The 15086-nt window shown below is 28.9% G+C and overlaps 5 protein-coding genes and 1 long non-coding RNA gene across 8 annotated transcripts; 4 read left to right on the forward strand and 2 right to left on the reverse strand.

The window, feature by feature from the left end:
• Positions 1 to 128: 128 nt before the first annotated feature.
• Positions 129 to 1097, forward strand: LOC141526466 (uncharacterized). The gene is made up of 2 exons (XM_074241505.1): positions 129 to 863; positions 961 to 1097. Exons 1-2 carry the CDS (start codon positions 647 to 649, stop codon positions 1089 to 1091), a joined length of 348 nt encoding a protein of 115 aa, XP_074097606.1. The 5' UTR covers positions 129 to 646; the 3' UTR covers positions 1092 to 1097.
• Positions 1098 to 1533: 436 nt separating this feature from the next.
• Positions 1534 to 4871, reverse strand: LOC141526465 (ran-specific GTPase-activating protein). 2 transcript variants are annotated; one of them, XM_074241504.1, is made up of 5 exons: positions 4713 to 4871; positions 4435 to 4574; positions 4075 to 4361; positions 3653 to 3973; positions 1534 to 1671 (listed from the first exon to the last, which is right to left on the reverse strand). In XM_074241504.1, exons 1-4 carry the CDS (start codon positions 4725 to 4727, stop codon positions 3678 to 3680), a joined length of 738 nt encoding a protein of 245 aa, XP_074097605.1. In that variant the 5' UTR covers positions 4728 to 4871; the 3' UTR covers positions 1534 to 1671; positions 3653 to 3677. The 2 variants fall into 2 exon arrangements, with proteins under 2 accessions (XP_074097605.1, XP_074097604.1); XM_074241503.1 differs by lacking the exon at positions 1534 to 1671 and having other exon boundaries at positions 2926 to 3973.
• Positions 1555 to 2882, forward strand: Wbl (endoplasmic reticulum protein 29-like protein wbl). The gene is made up of 3 exons (XM_074241502.1): positions 1555 to 1688; positions 2055 to 2456; positions 2533 to 2882. The coding sequence occupies exons 1-3, from the start codon at positions 1581 to 1583 to the stop codon at positions 2767 to 2769; spliced, it is 747 nt and encodes a 248-aa protein (XP_074097603.1). The 5' UTR covers positions 1555 to 1580; the 3' UTR covers positions 2770 to 2882.
• Positions 4872 to 5298: 427 nt separating the features above from the next.
• On the forward strand, positions 5299 to 10880 carry LOC141526179 (serine/threonine-protein phosphatase PP1-gamma catalytic subunit A). The gene is made up of 5 exons (XM_074241015.1): positions 5299 to 5678; positions 6669 to 6800; positions 7138 to 7368; positions 7484 to 7812; positions 8208 to 10880. The coding sequence occupies exons 1-5, from the start codon at positions 5624 to 5626 to the stop codon at positions 8445 to 8447; spliced, it is 987 nt and encodes a 328-aa protein (XP_074097116.1). The 5' UTR covers positions 5299 to 5623; the 3' UTR covers positions 8448 to 10880.
• Positions 8376 to 12631, reverse strand: LOC141526184 (uncharacterized). Its single transcript, XR_012478995.1, has 2 exons — positions 12506 to 12631; positions 8376 to 11805 (listed from the first exon to the last, which is right to left on the reverse strand). It is a non-coding gene; the product is annotated as an uncharacterized LOC141526184 (long non-coding RNA).
• Positions 12592 to 14955, forward strand: Ufm1 (Ubiquitin-fold modifier 1). Of its 2 annotated transcripts, XM_074241017.1 has the most exons (4): positions 12592 to 12729; positions 12932 to 12988; positions 14567 to 14697; positions 14767 to 14955. In XM_074241017.1, exons 1-4 carry the CDS (start codon positions 12725 to 12727, stop codon positions 14835 to 14837), a joined length of 264 nt encoding a protein of 87 aa, XP_074097118.1. In that variant the 5' UTR covers positions 12592 to 12724; the 3' UTR covers positions 14838 to 14955. The 2 variants fall into 2 exon arrangements, with proteins under 2 accessions (XP_074097118.1, XP_074097117.1); XM_074241016.1 differs by lacking the exons at positions 14567 to 14697; positions 14767 to 14955 and adding an exon at positions 13431 to 14560 and having other exon boundaries at positions 12642 to 12729.
• Positions 14956 to 15086: the final 131 nt, after the last annotated feature.

The raw sequence follows: 15086 nt of genomic DNA on the forward strand, positions 1-15086 counted from the left end.
AATTTTCTGCTAGGTAGAAATTTTAAAAAATTAACAATGCAATTTTTTTAAAGTAATTTTTTGGAATGAATTTGTTTGTTAAAAAAAAATTTCAAAATAATGTGACTAACTTTTATATTAATGAAAATTAACTTAGCATATAGTTGATAATTTTAATAATTTTTGTAACAAATAAATCATGGCAAAAAAAAATTGATATTTAGAAATTTCAAAAAATTACAAATGCAATTTTTTAAAAATAATTTTTTAGAGCAAATTTATTTGTTAAAAAAATTTTTAAAATTGTCTGATGACAGCTAACTTTAATGTAATTTTATATTATGCTAATTAGCGTGTAAATATCAGTCAAAAATATATATTTTCCAAGTATAGAAGTCAATTGGGTATAGAATGAAAGGAAAACAAAGGGTAGTCTCGATTGGATTATCCAAGTGGTGTAGATCGTAGATGGGTCGTTGTGCCGGCATTGAGTGTAACGTAAACGTAATTCGTATGTATACAAACATCATACACAGCGGAGTAAGTATGTGTAGAATTACATTAGATTTACATGACATAACATTTCTACCATGCCTAGAGTATTATAGCATAGCAGGTGGTGGATATTTTTGTACCTACACCAGTAGGTACACTTCTTGACAATATCATGCCCCTCTATCTCCATCTCCAGTCGACTAGGACAGAGCAGATGTGCACCAACACTCGGTACTCCAGCAGCGCACCACCAGAGAATCCAGAGAATCCTACCTTTGGACTCTCCAAGCCAAATTACCAACACCAAACAGCTCCAGGGACCAGGCATGCGCGCACCTACACTAGGATCAAAATCAGAATCAGAGAGTGCGGCAAAGTGAAGGTGAGAGGTAATATATATAGGTGAGAGGAGTACTCTAGTATTAGAATTCTCACTGTATTCTATGTGTACATGTAAAATATAAATGTATTGTACTACATGTTTAGTTGATGTGACTGTTGACTGTCGAATAAAACACCAGCACTGGAGTCCAATACATTCACATCCACATGGCACTTCGTGGCTGATGCTGATTCGACGAGTTTACTTACCGCGTTCCCAGTTCCCAGTAGAGTAGACGGTATCAACCTAGTCCGCGTAACCATCCACATCCATATCCACTTTTTATAAATAATAATAATAATAATAATAATAATAATAATAATAATACGATATGTGTTAGCGTTATTGCCATCGTCAGCAAACATGTTATTGTGATAACACACTTTTTTTCAGTAACATTAAGCACATTCGCTGATAAATTTTATTTGTTAAATTATTTTATTCTAATTTTTTTACTTTCGGTAAAAAAGATTATTGAAACATTAACCGGCTTCTGTTGAATATCATCTTCGTTACTTTTTTTCTCAAACAGAATAACATATTATTATTATTATTATTATTATTATTATTATTATTAATATTGACAATAATAATAACAACAACATAACATCAGTAAAAGGCATTAAAAGATAAGAAAAATATTAAAATAACAATAAAAGTTTATTTTCATTTAAAACTATCAGTACTTTTATTGATATTAAGATTAAAAAGCTATTTGAGTGACATGAAGTCGTGTTTGCTGATATTTATCATTGCCACGGTGGCAATTGGATTGGTTAATGCTGAAGATTGCAGAGGATGCGTTCCCTTGGACTCTGCAACATTTGATAAAGTGAGTATTAATAAAATCTATTTTTTCTTCTTTTAATTTAATTAGATACAAATTTATTTATTGTGTGATTTTTAAACTTATCTCATGCTATCATGACTTATCTCTGCTATTTGTTAATATAATTCCTAGAGTAAATTTAAATTGTGCCATGTGATTAAAAAGCTGATAGTTTGTTATTATTGATTTTGACATCTCTTTGCATCAATTATTAAATACTATCGTGGAATAAATGATGCGATTATTGATTATAATTTTAATCTAAGCTTGAATATCAGAAAGAACATTTTTTTATGATGTAAAAAAAGAATATTAAAATTATTAGAAAATTTTTTAACATCAGAAATAATTTTAATGATAATTTTTCAGGTAATCAGCAAATTCAAGGCTGCGATAGTTAAATTCGACGTGGCATTCCCATTTGGAAATATGCATGATGAATATGGAATTGTCGCAGAAACTACCAAGGATGTTCAAGATCTGCTGGTGGCTATCGTTGGCGTAAAAGATTTTGGAAATAGAGACAACGGAGATTTGGCAAAACGATTTAATATTGACAAAAAAGATTTTCCAGTGGTGCTATTGTTCCAGGAAGGACAAACTAAACCCGTAAGGTTATTGACCAAGGCAGACGAAAATGAATTCACGTCGACAAATATTAAAAAAATAGTCAGAGCTAAGACTGGAATTTATTTGGGCCTACCTGGGTGTGTTGAGCAACTGGATAAGCTCGCTGAAGAGTTTAAAACAGCTGATGAAAATAAAAGAAAAGTTAGTATTATTTTTTTTTTTTAATTTTAAAACTTATAATTGATCTTGAATTAAAAATAATTGTTAAAAATTTCAGGAAATTTTAAGCAAGGCCAAAACTTTGGAGAAAACTCTTTCAGAGGAGCAAAAACTCGCCGCTAAAGTCTATGTGAAGATGATGGATAAGATAATGGAGAAAGGCGACGAGTTTGTAAAGTCTGAACATACGAGAATAAACGGGTTGCTTAAGAAGAAACTGTCTGATGAGAAAAAACGCACAATGGAAGAGAAGAAAAATATTCTTCAGTCTTTTGCGCCTAGAGATGAATTATAAATTATTTGATGGATTTTTGAATCTTTAACAAATGTCTACGATTTTCAATTAATCTATTATTTTGTGATGAACTTTCATTAAAGTTCCAAGAGATACCATTTTTTTTTTTAAATATATATATATATATATATATATATATATATATATATATATATATATATATATATATATATATATTTATAAATTATAATAGTGAGCACAAGGCTGATGTTTAAATATCCAATATCTTCTACATCTTCGTAATTACAATAATTATATATATTGTTTATTTCTATAAAGATTAAAGTGTGGTTTTTAATATCAAAAGCACTTACATCGATATCAAATTTGTCAATGTCGTAATAGACTGAACGTAATGAAAATTTTAATAAAAAAAAAAATATAAAATTACGCTGGTAAGGATTAAAACAATCAAACAAATTTTTGATAGCAATAAGTTAAAATTTATTTATCGAATTACCGTTTGCTCTTAAAAGTTAACGGTTTTAAAAATAAGTGTGATTATAAATTCAATCGTAATAAATGCCGTACAAATACTTAAATTAAAAAACTAACTACTACAATCATGATTAAACGTTATTTTGTTTACCATCACACTAAAATATGAGTCGTAAGGTAAAATAGTAATAAAAAAAAGAATAAATCACAGATAAGTATGCAAAACCGTATAAATTAAGCGTTAAGAATTATGAACGAAGATATTTGAACTTAAAAAAAAAAAAAAAAAAAAATTCTGTGATTTTAATTATTATTAAAAAATTATCAATTATTAACAATAAGAAATGTCTAAAGCAATCAACATTTTCACTTGCACCATTCTTGTACGCGGGAATGTTTATCTATTAATATAATTATAAGTAATTAATATTAATATTAAATTTACATGGATTATAAAAAGTCCTTGATTACTATTCCTCTTTAGTATCTTTGACATCAAGATTTGTGAGTTGTTCAGTCACTTGATCGGTACTTGAGTCTGTTTTATTTGTATTTGTCGCTTCCTTTTCATTGCTCTCTTTTGGTGAGTCTTTTTCTGGATTCTCTGTTGTTTTATCCTCAACATCACTCTCATCCGTTTCGCTGTAACTTGAATCACTGTCGCTGTCAGCTTCAGCGTCAGGATTGTTTTTTCCTGCATAAATCTCGCATTCAGTACCGACTATTTTTTTTGCTTTTTCAAACGTTTCTTTCCAAAGAGAAGCGTCTGTAATATCAAAAAAAAAATATGTTAATAATTTTCTTGTAAAAAAATGGAAATTTACAATCATTAAAGCAATTTAAAAAATATAATTTAAAGATTATTACTTTCAGCATTAGCAAATCTGATGGCAAGTAATTCCGGTTTGAGTAATTCATCAGCGTAGTCAGCTAATACACTCCAAACCCAGGCACGATCGCTACCGCAATTAGGTTTTAATTCCATCCAAGGGGTAATGAAATGATTAGCGCATATTTTCAACGTTTTATCCCGTCGCATTACCACTCGCACTGTATGTTTGGTTTTGTGTCTTAACAATTTAACATCACCGGTACCTCTTTCTTTCCATTCTGGAGGATCATTTGATGAGTCATAACGATACAGCTTAGCACGCCTGTCAAAAAACGCAAAATAAGTTAATTTTATTAAATAAAATGAATTAAATAAAATGAAGAAATTAAAATTACAATTTAAGCATCTCAACTTCATCCTCCTCGTTGCTCGACACATCAATCAGTGGCAAAGAAATAATTGGCTCGAAATGAGGATCTATTTCTTCTTCTTGCTCCTGGTGATCGCCGTTGATCTTCTCATGGTCTCCATTAGTCTGTTAGCCGTAAAAAAATTAATTAGTCAATTAAATATTAAAAAAAAAAAACAATTAGAGTTATTTTGATTGCAATAACCTAGATATTAATTAAATTTTTAATAAATTAAATGTTATTAGATTATAAATTTTACTCACCGTAATTTCCGGCATGTTGCTGATTGTTAAAAGCTGATAAATAAATGGTAAATAAAAAACAATCAACGATTGTAAATTGTTAATTTATGAACGTTCTTACAAGCACAAGCGTTCAGTTGTAGATTTTACGTTTAACAAAATTTACACCATGCGTTTACACGAGATTGCGTATTAAAATTCGGGCTTGTGATTGGTTGAAATGGTGCCGCTGAATGTAAACTCGTAATTATATTTTTTGTATTTGTTGGCAGCGTTAACGGTCTTCTTAAAAATAAAGTGTAAAAAAAAACAATATCAAGCTTAGTGATAAAAATTGAAAAATTATTTTTTTGACAAATTAGTGAAAAAATAAATTTTTAAGTGAAGATAAAATTAAAAATTTTTAAAAAATGACAGTGAAAATAAAAATATAAAAAATGGAGGGAGAAATTTAAAAGTGAGGGCAGCACTAGACAGCAATCTCGTGGCCTCGTTTATTTATTACTTATCAGTTGGTAACGGTGAGTCACAAGAAAATAGCGTAATAAGCAAAATTCAGGTGGTTTTCTGTTCTGTTCATATTCAGCGTAAGGTTGTTGAAGAGTGAGGAGAGTAATAAGTAGAGAAAAAGAAAAGAAGATTATTAGATCCAAGAGCAATCGTCGCGTTGGTTGGTGCGCACGTTATATTAGTGCTCGACCAAAAAGTTAAACGAAGAGTAGAGGTAGAGGGAGTTTTGCGGTTGAGTCTGGCGGCCATTGCAACTAATCTCTCGTCGTACGTTCTGAGCCGCGTAAGCATCGAGACTAAATCTGTGTTAAACATCATAGTGTCACGGATATTTAGAGTTTTTAAATAAACTCAAATCAAGGGCCATTTTAGTCGCGAGGTGCACCCAGTGAAGCCCGGGACGCACAAAAAAACCCGGCCCGATGGCTGAAACAGATAAATTAAACATTGACAACATCATCGCTCGGCTCTTGGAAGGTAATGCGACATAATTACACGAGGGACGCTCTACGTCTCGCCTATACTTATCACATTTTTTATTCAAACATATTTTAACATTATTTTATTAGTAATAATTTTTTTTTTCATCAGCTAATTTACTAATTTTATTTTTTAACAATTGGGCATCAATTAACCCGTTGATGGGAAGAAGTATTCAAGAACGCGTTTTCTCTTCCCCCCCACTTCGGGCGCAGCGTAAAACTCCAGCAATTCTCCGTGCGACTTGTTCGTCACTGCAGTACGTTTATAAAAGGATGACGTCTTGCCAAAAAATTGTTTTTATTATTTTTTATTTTTCTCTTTATTTTATTTTTTTACAAACGGCGTCTTATTAATCCTGCAGATAAACTATTACGCAACAGAATTAAATTTAGTTTGTGATTAGGATGTTGATGATGATCAAGATTGTTAAAGTCCGTAGGCGTATAGTTTGTTTACATAAAACACTGTTGACAACCGCAGAGGGACCAAGAGTCGTTTTGGGGCGAGGTCCATCCGTCTGTTGTTAATTTAAATCGCCGCGGGAAATTTAAATAAAATAGATTTTACTTATTTAATATTTTCTAAAATAATTTTTTAGATATTTAGATTGTAAATATTTTATTTGGTTAACATGCTTATAAGGTGGTACTCCCATTCCCCAGGAAATCAATCGAGTGGGAGGAGACTAACGTTTATGTTGGTTAAACCGAGTGATAATCGTTGGGAATAATTCAATACTATTTTAAATGTCAATTGGTGGTCCGTTGACCTTGACAATCTTAGCAAGGCATTTTATTTGGTAAAGACAGTCTTGGCTACAAATCGATCGCACGCGCAATACAACATTCACGCGACACTTGTACTTATATTATACATTTAATCATAATTATAATAATAGCAATAAACCACGTTACTTTTATTATTATCCAACAGGCTTATTTATATCGATTGATTGTTATAATTTTATAATTAATTTGTTTACAGTACGAGGATCAAGACCTGGGAAAAATGTCCAGCTAACGGAGGGTGAGATCCGTGGCCTGTGTCTCAAGTCACGTGAAATATTTCTATCCCAACCGATACTACTTGAGCTGGAGGCACCGTTGAAAATATGCGGTGTGTATTTTAGTACTTGAGCTAAGAGAACGCGTGTTTATGTATATGCATCTTGTGTGTATATTTATATTTTTTTATTTTTACTATTTTTGTAAACATGAGCCTTTAAGGCTTTACATAATGATCCAAGTGGATAAAAAAATGAAAACAAGTAACATTAGATGTAATTATTGATGTCAGTTATCGGCGACATTAGCATACTCGTAATAATTGCTACTAGTTGGTACATTAATACTGCTGAGATAATAATAAAAAAAAAAAAAAATAGAGTCATATGTTGAATTAAGTATACCATTGAGATGTTTTTATTAAAATTTTTTGTTTTTATGCAAATCAGGTGACATTCACGGTCAGTACTACGACTTATTGCGGCTTTTTGAATACGGTGGGTTCCCACCGGAAAGTAACTACCTCTTCCTAGGCGACTACGTCGACAGGGGGAAGCAATCGTTGGAAACAATATGCCTTCTTCTTGCGTACAAGATCAAGTATCCCGAGAACTTTTTCCTGCTAAGAGGCAATCACGAGTGTGCATCCATCAACAGGATATACGGTTTTTACGATGAGTGTAAGTTACTTTGACATTAACAATACATGTTACATATATTATGCGTGTATAAATTTATGCATGCTATTATTCGAATTATTGATTAAATTATTGGATTTTACGGTACTGACAATAGGCAAACGTCGTTACAATATTAAACTATGGAAGACATTCACGGACTGCTTTAACTGTCTACCCGTGGCAGCAATCGTTGACGAGAAAATATTCTGCTGTCACGGTGGGCTCAGTCCTGATCTACAAAATATGGAGCAAATAAGACGTATTATGCGACCGACTGATGTTCCTGATCAAGGATTACTCTGTGATCTTCTTTGGTCTGATCCCGACAAGGACACTATGGGTTGGGGTGAAAATGACCGTGGAGTATCGTTCACATTCGGTGCCGAGGTCGTTGCCAAATTTCTACACAAGCATGACTTTGACCTCATATGCCGTGCGCATCAGGTAAACTCAACAATCAATAATAACAATATTTATCGTAATTGTTTAATATATTTATTTGGTGGATAATATCATTTGTTAATCCTGTTAAATTTAACATAGTTTATAATTATGGAAATAACGATTAATTTTAAAGATAATTTTTTATCCATCAAATTTATTATATTATGTGATTATTCCAATCTTGATAAACACTGTTAATTTTTTATTTGATTATTATTCATCTGATAAAAAAAGTATATTTAAAATAATGATAAAAATAGTGACTATTAATGATTGGACTAGTCAATCAATCAACAGCTCAATTAAAATAAGTTCCGGCACGTTTGCAATGTGACCGTGAAATTCTCAGATTTCTCAATAAAATATTTTGTTTTGGTTTGTTTATAATCTACTAGGTCGTCGAAGATGGTTACGAATTCTTTGCAAAACGACAACTGGTGACGTTATTCTCAGCGCCTAACTACTGCGGTGAGTTTGACAACGCCGGTGCCATGATGTCAGTCGACGATACGCTCATGTGCAGTTTTCAAATTTTAAAACCAGCAGACAAGAGGAAATTCGCGTATGGTGGCCTCAACTCTGGCCGACCGGTTACGCCGCCGCGAGGTCCCAATAATAAAAACAAAAAGAAGTGAATGAGATTCCCGGGAGCGTAATTTATTGACGCGGAGTTTTTAGGACCTCAAACCTCTCTTATTATCAACCCAGTAACACAACACCATCATTCACTCTCCACCTACTCCCGTCCCTACTGTCATTGATCAAAACAATAACAACAACAACAACAACAACAACAACAAAAACAACAATAATAATATTAATATTAATATGACTAATAATAAAAGTAAAAGTAAACAATATAATAATGATAACTAAAACAACGCAACACTTTACTGATCTTACAACGGAAGCACCTCGCGACTCCGGCCCTTATTCAATATGACACTAAAGACCCATTGTCATTAACCAACTTTCGAATATTAATATTAATAATAATAATTAAATATATATAAAATAAAAAGATAATTAAAAAAAAAAAAGAATAAAACGATCGAGCAATGATTTTCAAAATAATGAAGACGAGAATTGTAACCTCCGGAGCTTGCGCTGTCCCTAATTCTCTGTATGAAGAAGATTCTCTGGTTGTTAAATAAACCAAACAAGTCCCAAGTTATTTATTTCGATTTTCAATTAAATGCTTTGAAAAGTTTGGATTTTTAAAATAAATTAGAATTGGATTTTTGGTAATGCGTGGGAGGGCGTTTAAATTGTAAATCTTAATGATCAGTATCAACATTTATTATAATTTTTGTATATCTATTATTCAATAAGGAATTATTCATATGAATCTAAAAGTTAATAAGCATTAATGTTATTTTAAAAAAAAAATGCTAAGTAGTTATTATATAAATTTGTATTTGTCTTTTATTGAATTAATTCTCGTTAATTGTAGAATTATTGTTAATTATTTTGTCTGTTTAATTTATCAGTTTTTATGTTTAATATTTATCCACAGCTTGATTTATGTTTACATTTATTCATCAAGCTGCGAATTATGAAATTGAAAATTTATTTAAAATTAATATTAATTTAATAAATTATCAGATGTATCTTTTTATTTTGTTACGGCGTAGTAATATTTTGCTAAAGTACAAAATTTTTAATGAGAATGTGAGTAGAGTTACGTCATGAGTGATTTTGTCCTCGCTTTGAGTATTATGATCACCCACGCACTAAAATATATATTAAACTCGATGGCCCCCATTATTATCGGCCATTTTGACTACGCACGCCCAGTTTACTTTTTATCATTCATTTAATTTACATAAATTTTATTATTAAGTTTATCTATCAAGGTCTTTAGCATTCATTATATTTGTAGAATAAAATTTTGAATACTTGCAACGACTTGGGGAGAAAAAAACAAAAAAAAAAAAAAATAAGAAGAGAGGGATTTCTTGAGAAGACTATGTAATATAAACTTGGCACGCTAAATCTGTAAATTCTCGCAAACTAAAAAATTCCATCCAAACACTGATGAGTAAATTTAAATGACAGATAATGCACGAAAGAGAGGCTGTGTGTATCATAAAAAAAAATTAATAAAAAATATGTACGTGTGAAATCACAAGTTTCACTAAAATCAAGTTGTGAAGAATGAAGAAAAAGAAAATTACTTGACAATTTAATTTAAAATTAACAACTATTATAATTATTAATTAATATTTTTGCCTCGAGTTTATTTCATTGAATTATTTAATAGCAAAATGTCTCCGGTCTCGTCTTCCAATCATTGTCAATCTTTTTGTTTATCTTTTTTTACACCAGCAGTAATCACCAATATCATTAAACTTAATTATCACGTAAATTAACATAACATTTATGAAAAAAGGCGATTCAACTAAACAGATTCCAGAAAAATAAAGTTGAAACAGACAGCGAATGCGAGTGAGAATGCTAAAAAAAAAATGATTAACTAATAACAAAGTTAAACTTTATTCTCGACAAGTCGAGACATTTGTATTTATTAAGTATCATTCATCATATTATTATTATTATTATCATTATTATATCTCTTTATTTTTTCATTATATATAAATAAATAAATAAATAAATAAATAAATATATATATATATATATATATATATATATATATATATATATATATATATTTTTTTTTTTTTTTTTTTTTTGTTATATCATCGAAAGTCATTGCCATAGAATCATTAGAGCGATTTATGTTTTTGTCAATCTTTGATTTGTTAAATATAAATTATTAATTTGAACTTATCATCAAAAGTAAACTCGATGACATTGTTGTAAAAACAAAATGCACAACAGATTAAACAAATATCGCAATGGACATGAAGATGCCATTTTAAATTTATTCATAAACAAAAACATTAAACAACAAATGCACTATAATATCGACAATTCACAATTATTCACTTCCCCTGCCTGCGTCCTTTCAATTGCTCTTATCTCAACTTACTCTCCCTCATGTATGTACATTAAATAAACGAGAAAAAAAATTTTTTTTTATAAAAATAAAAAAACACCTAAACAAATTATTCAGTTTTTTTTTTTTTTTAAATTCATTGTGAATTCATTTCATTTTATAAATATTGATAAAATAAATATACTTGTCATTAATTCTTCATGTTTCATTAACTCCATTCTTGTTTTAAGTTTTTAAAAATTATTTTTTATTGAAGTTAAATAAAAAAAAATTAAGTAGCTGTATCTAATCATTTCTTCACATTATACGGCTCAGCAACTTTCTATTATTATTTATATATTTATATACACATATATATAAATATGTAAGTGAAAGATTAAATAAACCGGACGTAATTTCTAATCCGGCAGACAATGAAATTTTTCTTTTTATAATTTATTATTTTATTTTTAACTATTATATAAATAAATATATATATATATATATATATATATATATATATATATATATATATATATATACATTTAATATGTATGCTCACTGACTAAGATAAAATACAATTGTATACAAAAATTTTTTGCGATAAATCAAAGTAAAACTAGCACTGATAATTGTTATAGAAAATAATAAAATAATCGTGGTACTGAAAGTAGCAGACATCTGACGATTTTCTGTTATTAAATATTTTACATGTAAAGAAAAATGAAATGAAAAAAAAAATAACCAATTGAAGTTTTTTTTAATTTTTATTCAATCAATATTTTTACTTGATTTTTTTTTTTAATGAAACTAAAATAATTGTTACATGTCTACTTCTTTCAATGTCGAAAAATTCTGCGGAAAATTGCCAAAAAATACGACGCGGGCCGTCGCGGACCTAAAATATATTACCATAGCAATATTAAAGTTATTTGATTTTTTAAAATTAATCAATTAAAATTAAAATTGAAATTTGATGAAAAAAATAGATGTAATTATTAGGTCACGTAGTTGCCTAGTTGAAAATCCGCTCTGGATCCAGTAAAAAATATAATCTAAAAAAAAAAAAAAAACAATTTTATGAAGAACAATAATGACACTGAAGTTGACAGATATTAAAAATTTTTTTGGAATTTTATAATGAAAATAAATTTGGCAGATATTTAATAATTTTTAGAATGTTTTTTAACAAATAAATTATGGTAAAAAAAAATTAAAAATCCAATTTTTTAAAAATCATTTTTTGGAACTAATTTTTTTGTTAAATAAAATTTAAAAATTCTCTAGTAACTGCTAATTTTAATGTCATACTTTTATAGCAATCAAATTATTAAACAAAAATTTAATTAAAAAATTTCACATGTGAAAATCAATAAAAATTACAAGTGGAAATTTTTAGAACAATTTTTTTGTAATTTATTTGATTTAAAATTAAAAAAAAAATTGACAGCTGTCAGTTAACTTCAGTATCTTAGAACAATAAATAAAAAACCTTGTCCCTCTATAAAAATAAACAAACAGGGTACGATTAATTGCGTCGTTTACAATAATGATAAATAAATAATTAGACATTTGTGTCATCGATCACCGTGATCACTAAGCACACGAGGAGTAATAATAAAAATAAAAATAAAAATTACAATAATTATGTATTAAAATAAAAAACAACAATGCTTTAGACAATAGAAAATGTCATTGTGTCTGATGGGTTGTATTTATAAAATATTTCGTTTTAATTATTTATTAATTACTTACTAATATTATTGGAATAAAATAATTGTACAATTATTTGTTATGTGCTTCACTTAATTAAAAAAATTATACAAAATTAATTTGTCCCGTGGGATAGATAAAATAGACATTTATTTTACCGACCTTTACACGTAGGACAAAAAAGGGAAAAGTCACCTGTCAGACTAAGGTTAATTGAGATTCGATATTTATCACTTTCAATAAATAAATAAATTTACAATAATGACGTAAGTAATTTTTTATTTATGTTTTCTTTAAATTTTGATTAATAATTAAAATGATCAATTAAATTTATTAATTTAATGATTAATATAAAATTTACGCATATAAACAATTTGTTTAAAGTTAACCTTGTCAAACACTTGTTATGCCATATGTTTTATTCTAAACAATATAATTTAAAAATATTTTTTATTTATTTTTTTATAGATCTAAAGTAACATTCAAAATAACCTTGACGTCTGATCCAAAACTCCCGTTCAAAGTGTAAGTAAACATTTAGATTTTTTTTATTAAATAAAACAAGTACGATGATGCAGAAAGTAGCAGACCTCTGAAAACAAGTTTAAAAATTTATTAACAATTTTTATATTAATTTACTAGAAGAATTAAATATATGATATTAAAATATAAAAATTAATTTAGCAGATTAATTTCAGTATCATGAAACATTTCGCGTTAGAAATGCCATGAGGGCGTATAATAAAATTTTTTTGAGAACCAACGTATTTTTATATGAAACGTGTAAAAATGTAAAAAAAAATTTTTCTCCTCACTTAAAATTTTTTTAGACTTAGAAAAAAATAATAAAAAAAAATTTCAGACGTTTTCTATTTTCAGTTTCATTAAATCCTGGAATCTTCTGGCTTCAATAATAAACTCACCAATTTTTTTTTTTACTTATTTATTTATTTATTTTTTTAAACAGATGAGTCCAATATTGATTGCCAGAAGATGAAGGGAGACTTACAAATGTAATAAAAAATAAATGAACTAAAAATGGCTGGAGATTTTGAAGAAATCTTAAAAACATTCGATGCATATTTGTCTTTGCTAGAGAACATAAACCAGAAAATGACATCTGAAAATATAACAAAAGCATTTAACGTTTCATTGTTTGTAGAGGCTGTGGTGATTAGAGCAAAGGATGATAACAAATTAAGAGAATTTGAAAGTAATTTACATGGTTACTGGAATTCTGTTAAACGGATACGGTTGTACACGTGTACCGAGTTGCAGTTTGCGAGCGATCGGTTGCTGGAAGTCTTTCTAAAGGATAAAAAAATACCACGGGACGTAATTGATAAATTACTGCACTTGTATGTCCAGCATTGCGGTCACGATCGACTGAATAAATTTTTCAGTAGTCTGTTGACAGACACGCTGGCTGCTAATGCCCTGCTGACTTCTCTGGTGGAGATCGGGCTGCCTACAGAGACTATCGAAGACGAGGCGCGAACAATAGCTTGGGACCACGAGGTCTCTTGTGGAAAAGAAGAGCAAGTTGACCAGTTGATCCAGCTGATGTTCGTCGATGGGAATATAAAAAAAGTCCTGAGCACTTTCGATAGCCTGAGTGCCGACAGCCCGGCGAAGAAATTAATTTTGAGTAATTTGAGTAGATACGCTCATGATTACGATGTTCCTGTTTGCTTGGCGCTTGTTGATGTCGAAAGAAAGCTGATGGGGAAGCTCCTGGAAGATTGTGATTTTAATTACAATTTTATTGACGCGATTTTTTACTTCGGGCGAAATATGAGCTGGGACGGCAGCGCGTGGAAGTCTGATAATTCTTTTAGTTACTTGCATTTAGTTAAAGTTATACGAAAATTATTAAATATTTCTGATGATGTTAATCGAGTTGTCGCAGATCGTTTACAGTCTGCGAAAGCATTAGTTGACGGATCAATTTGGGTTGAAGTTGAAAGAGATTGCTTACATTAAATTAGATTACATACTATTAATTATGATTTAGTTCATTGATTTTTTAATTGAATGTCAAGTTTTTTTTGTAAATAAATTTTTTACTTTATAATAAAATTTTGTTATTTTTTTTTTAATCAGGCTAAGTGTACCAGAAAATACTCCTTTTACAGCAGTATTAAAATTCGCTGCTGAAGAATTTCGAGTCACGCCAGCAACTTCTGCTATTATTACGGATGATGGTGTTGGTATAAATCCTCAACAAACAGCTGGTAAATTTTTATTTTATTAATTTATTCAAAAAATTTTCCGATTTATTATTATTAAAATATTTTTTACAGGTAATGTATTCCTGAAACATGGAACAGAACTGCGGCTTATACCCCGAGATCGTGTCGGTGGTTCTAGATAATTTCAAAAATATATATATATATATATATATTTTTTTTTATTAGATTAATCCAAATTATTGCAACTATAAATATGTTAATTAAATTTCAAATAAAAATTTTTTAAACATTCCTTCAAAATTTTTTCATCGCTTTTTTTTTTATTTTTTTTATTAAAAAAAAATTTTCTGATAAATAAATAAATAAATAAAAATATATATAAGTGGATCAGGGAAGAAATAAATTGATGTAATTATTTGGTAGAAATATCT

Source organism: Cotesia typhae, unplaced genomic scaffold, assembly GCF_013202065.1.
Source record: "Cotesia typhae breed Kobodo isofemale line unplaced genomic scaffold, CoteBio_Ctyphae contig_33, whole genome shotgun sequence".
Classification (NCBI taxonomy): Eukaryota; Metazoa; Arthropoda; class Insecta; order Hymenoptera; family Braconidae; genus Cotesia; species Cotesia typhae.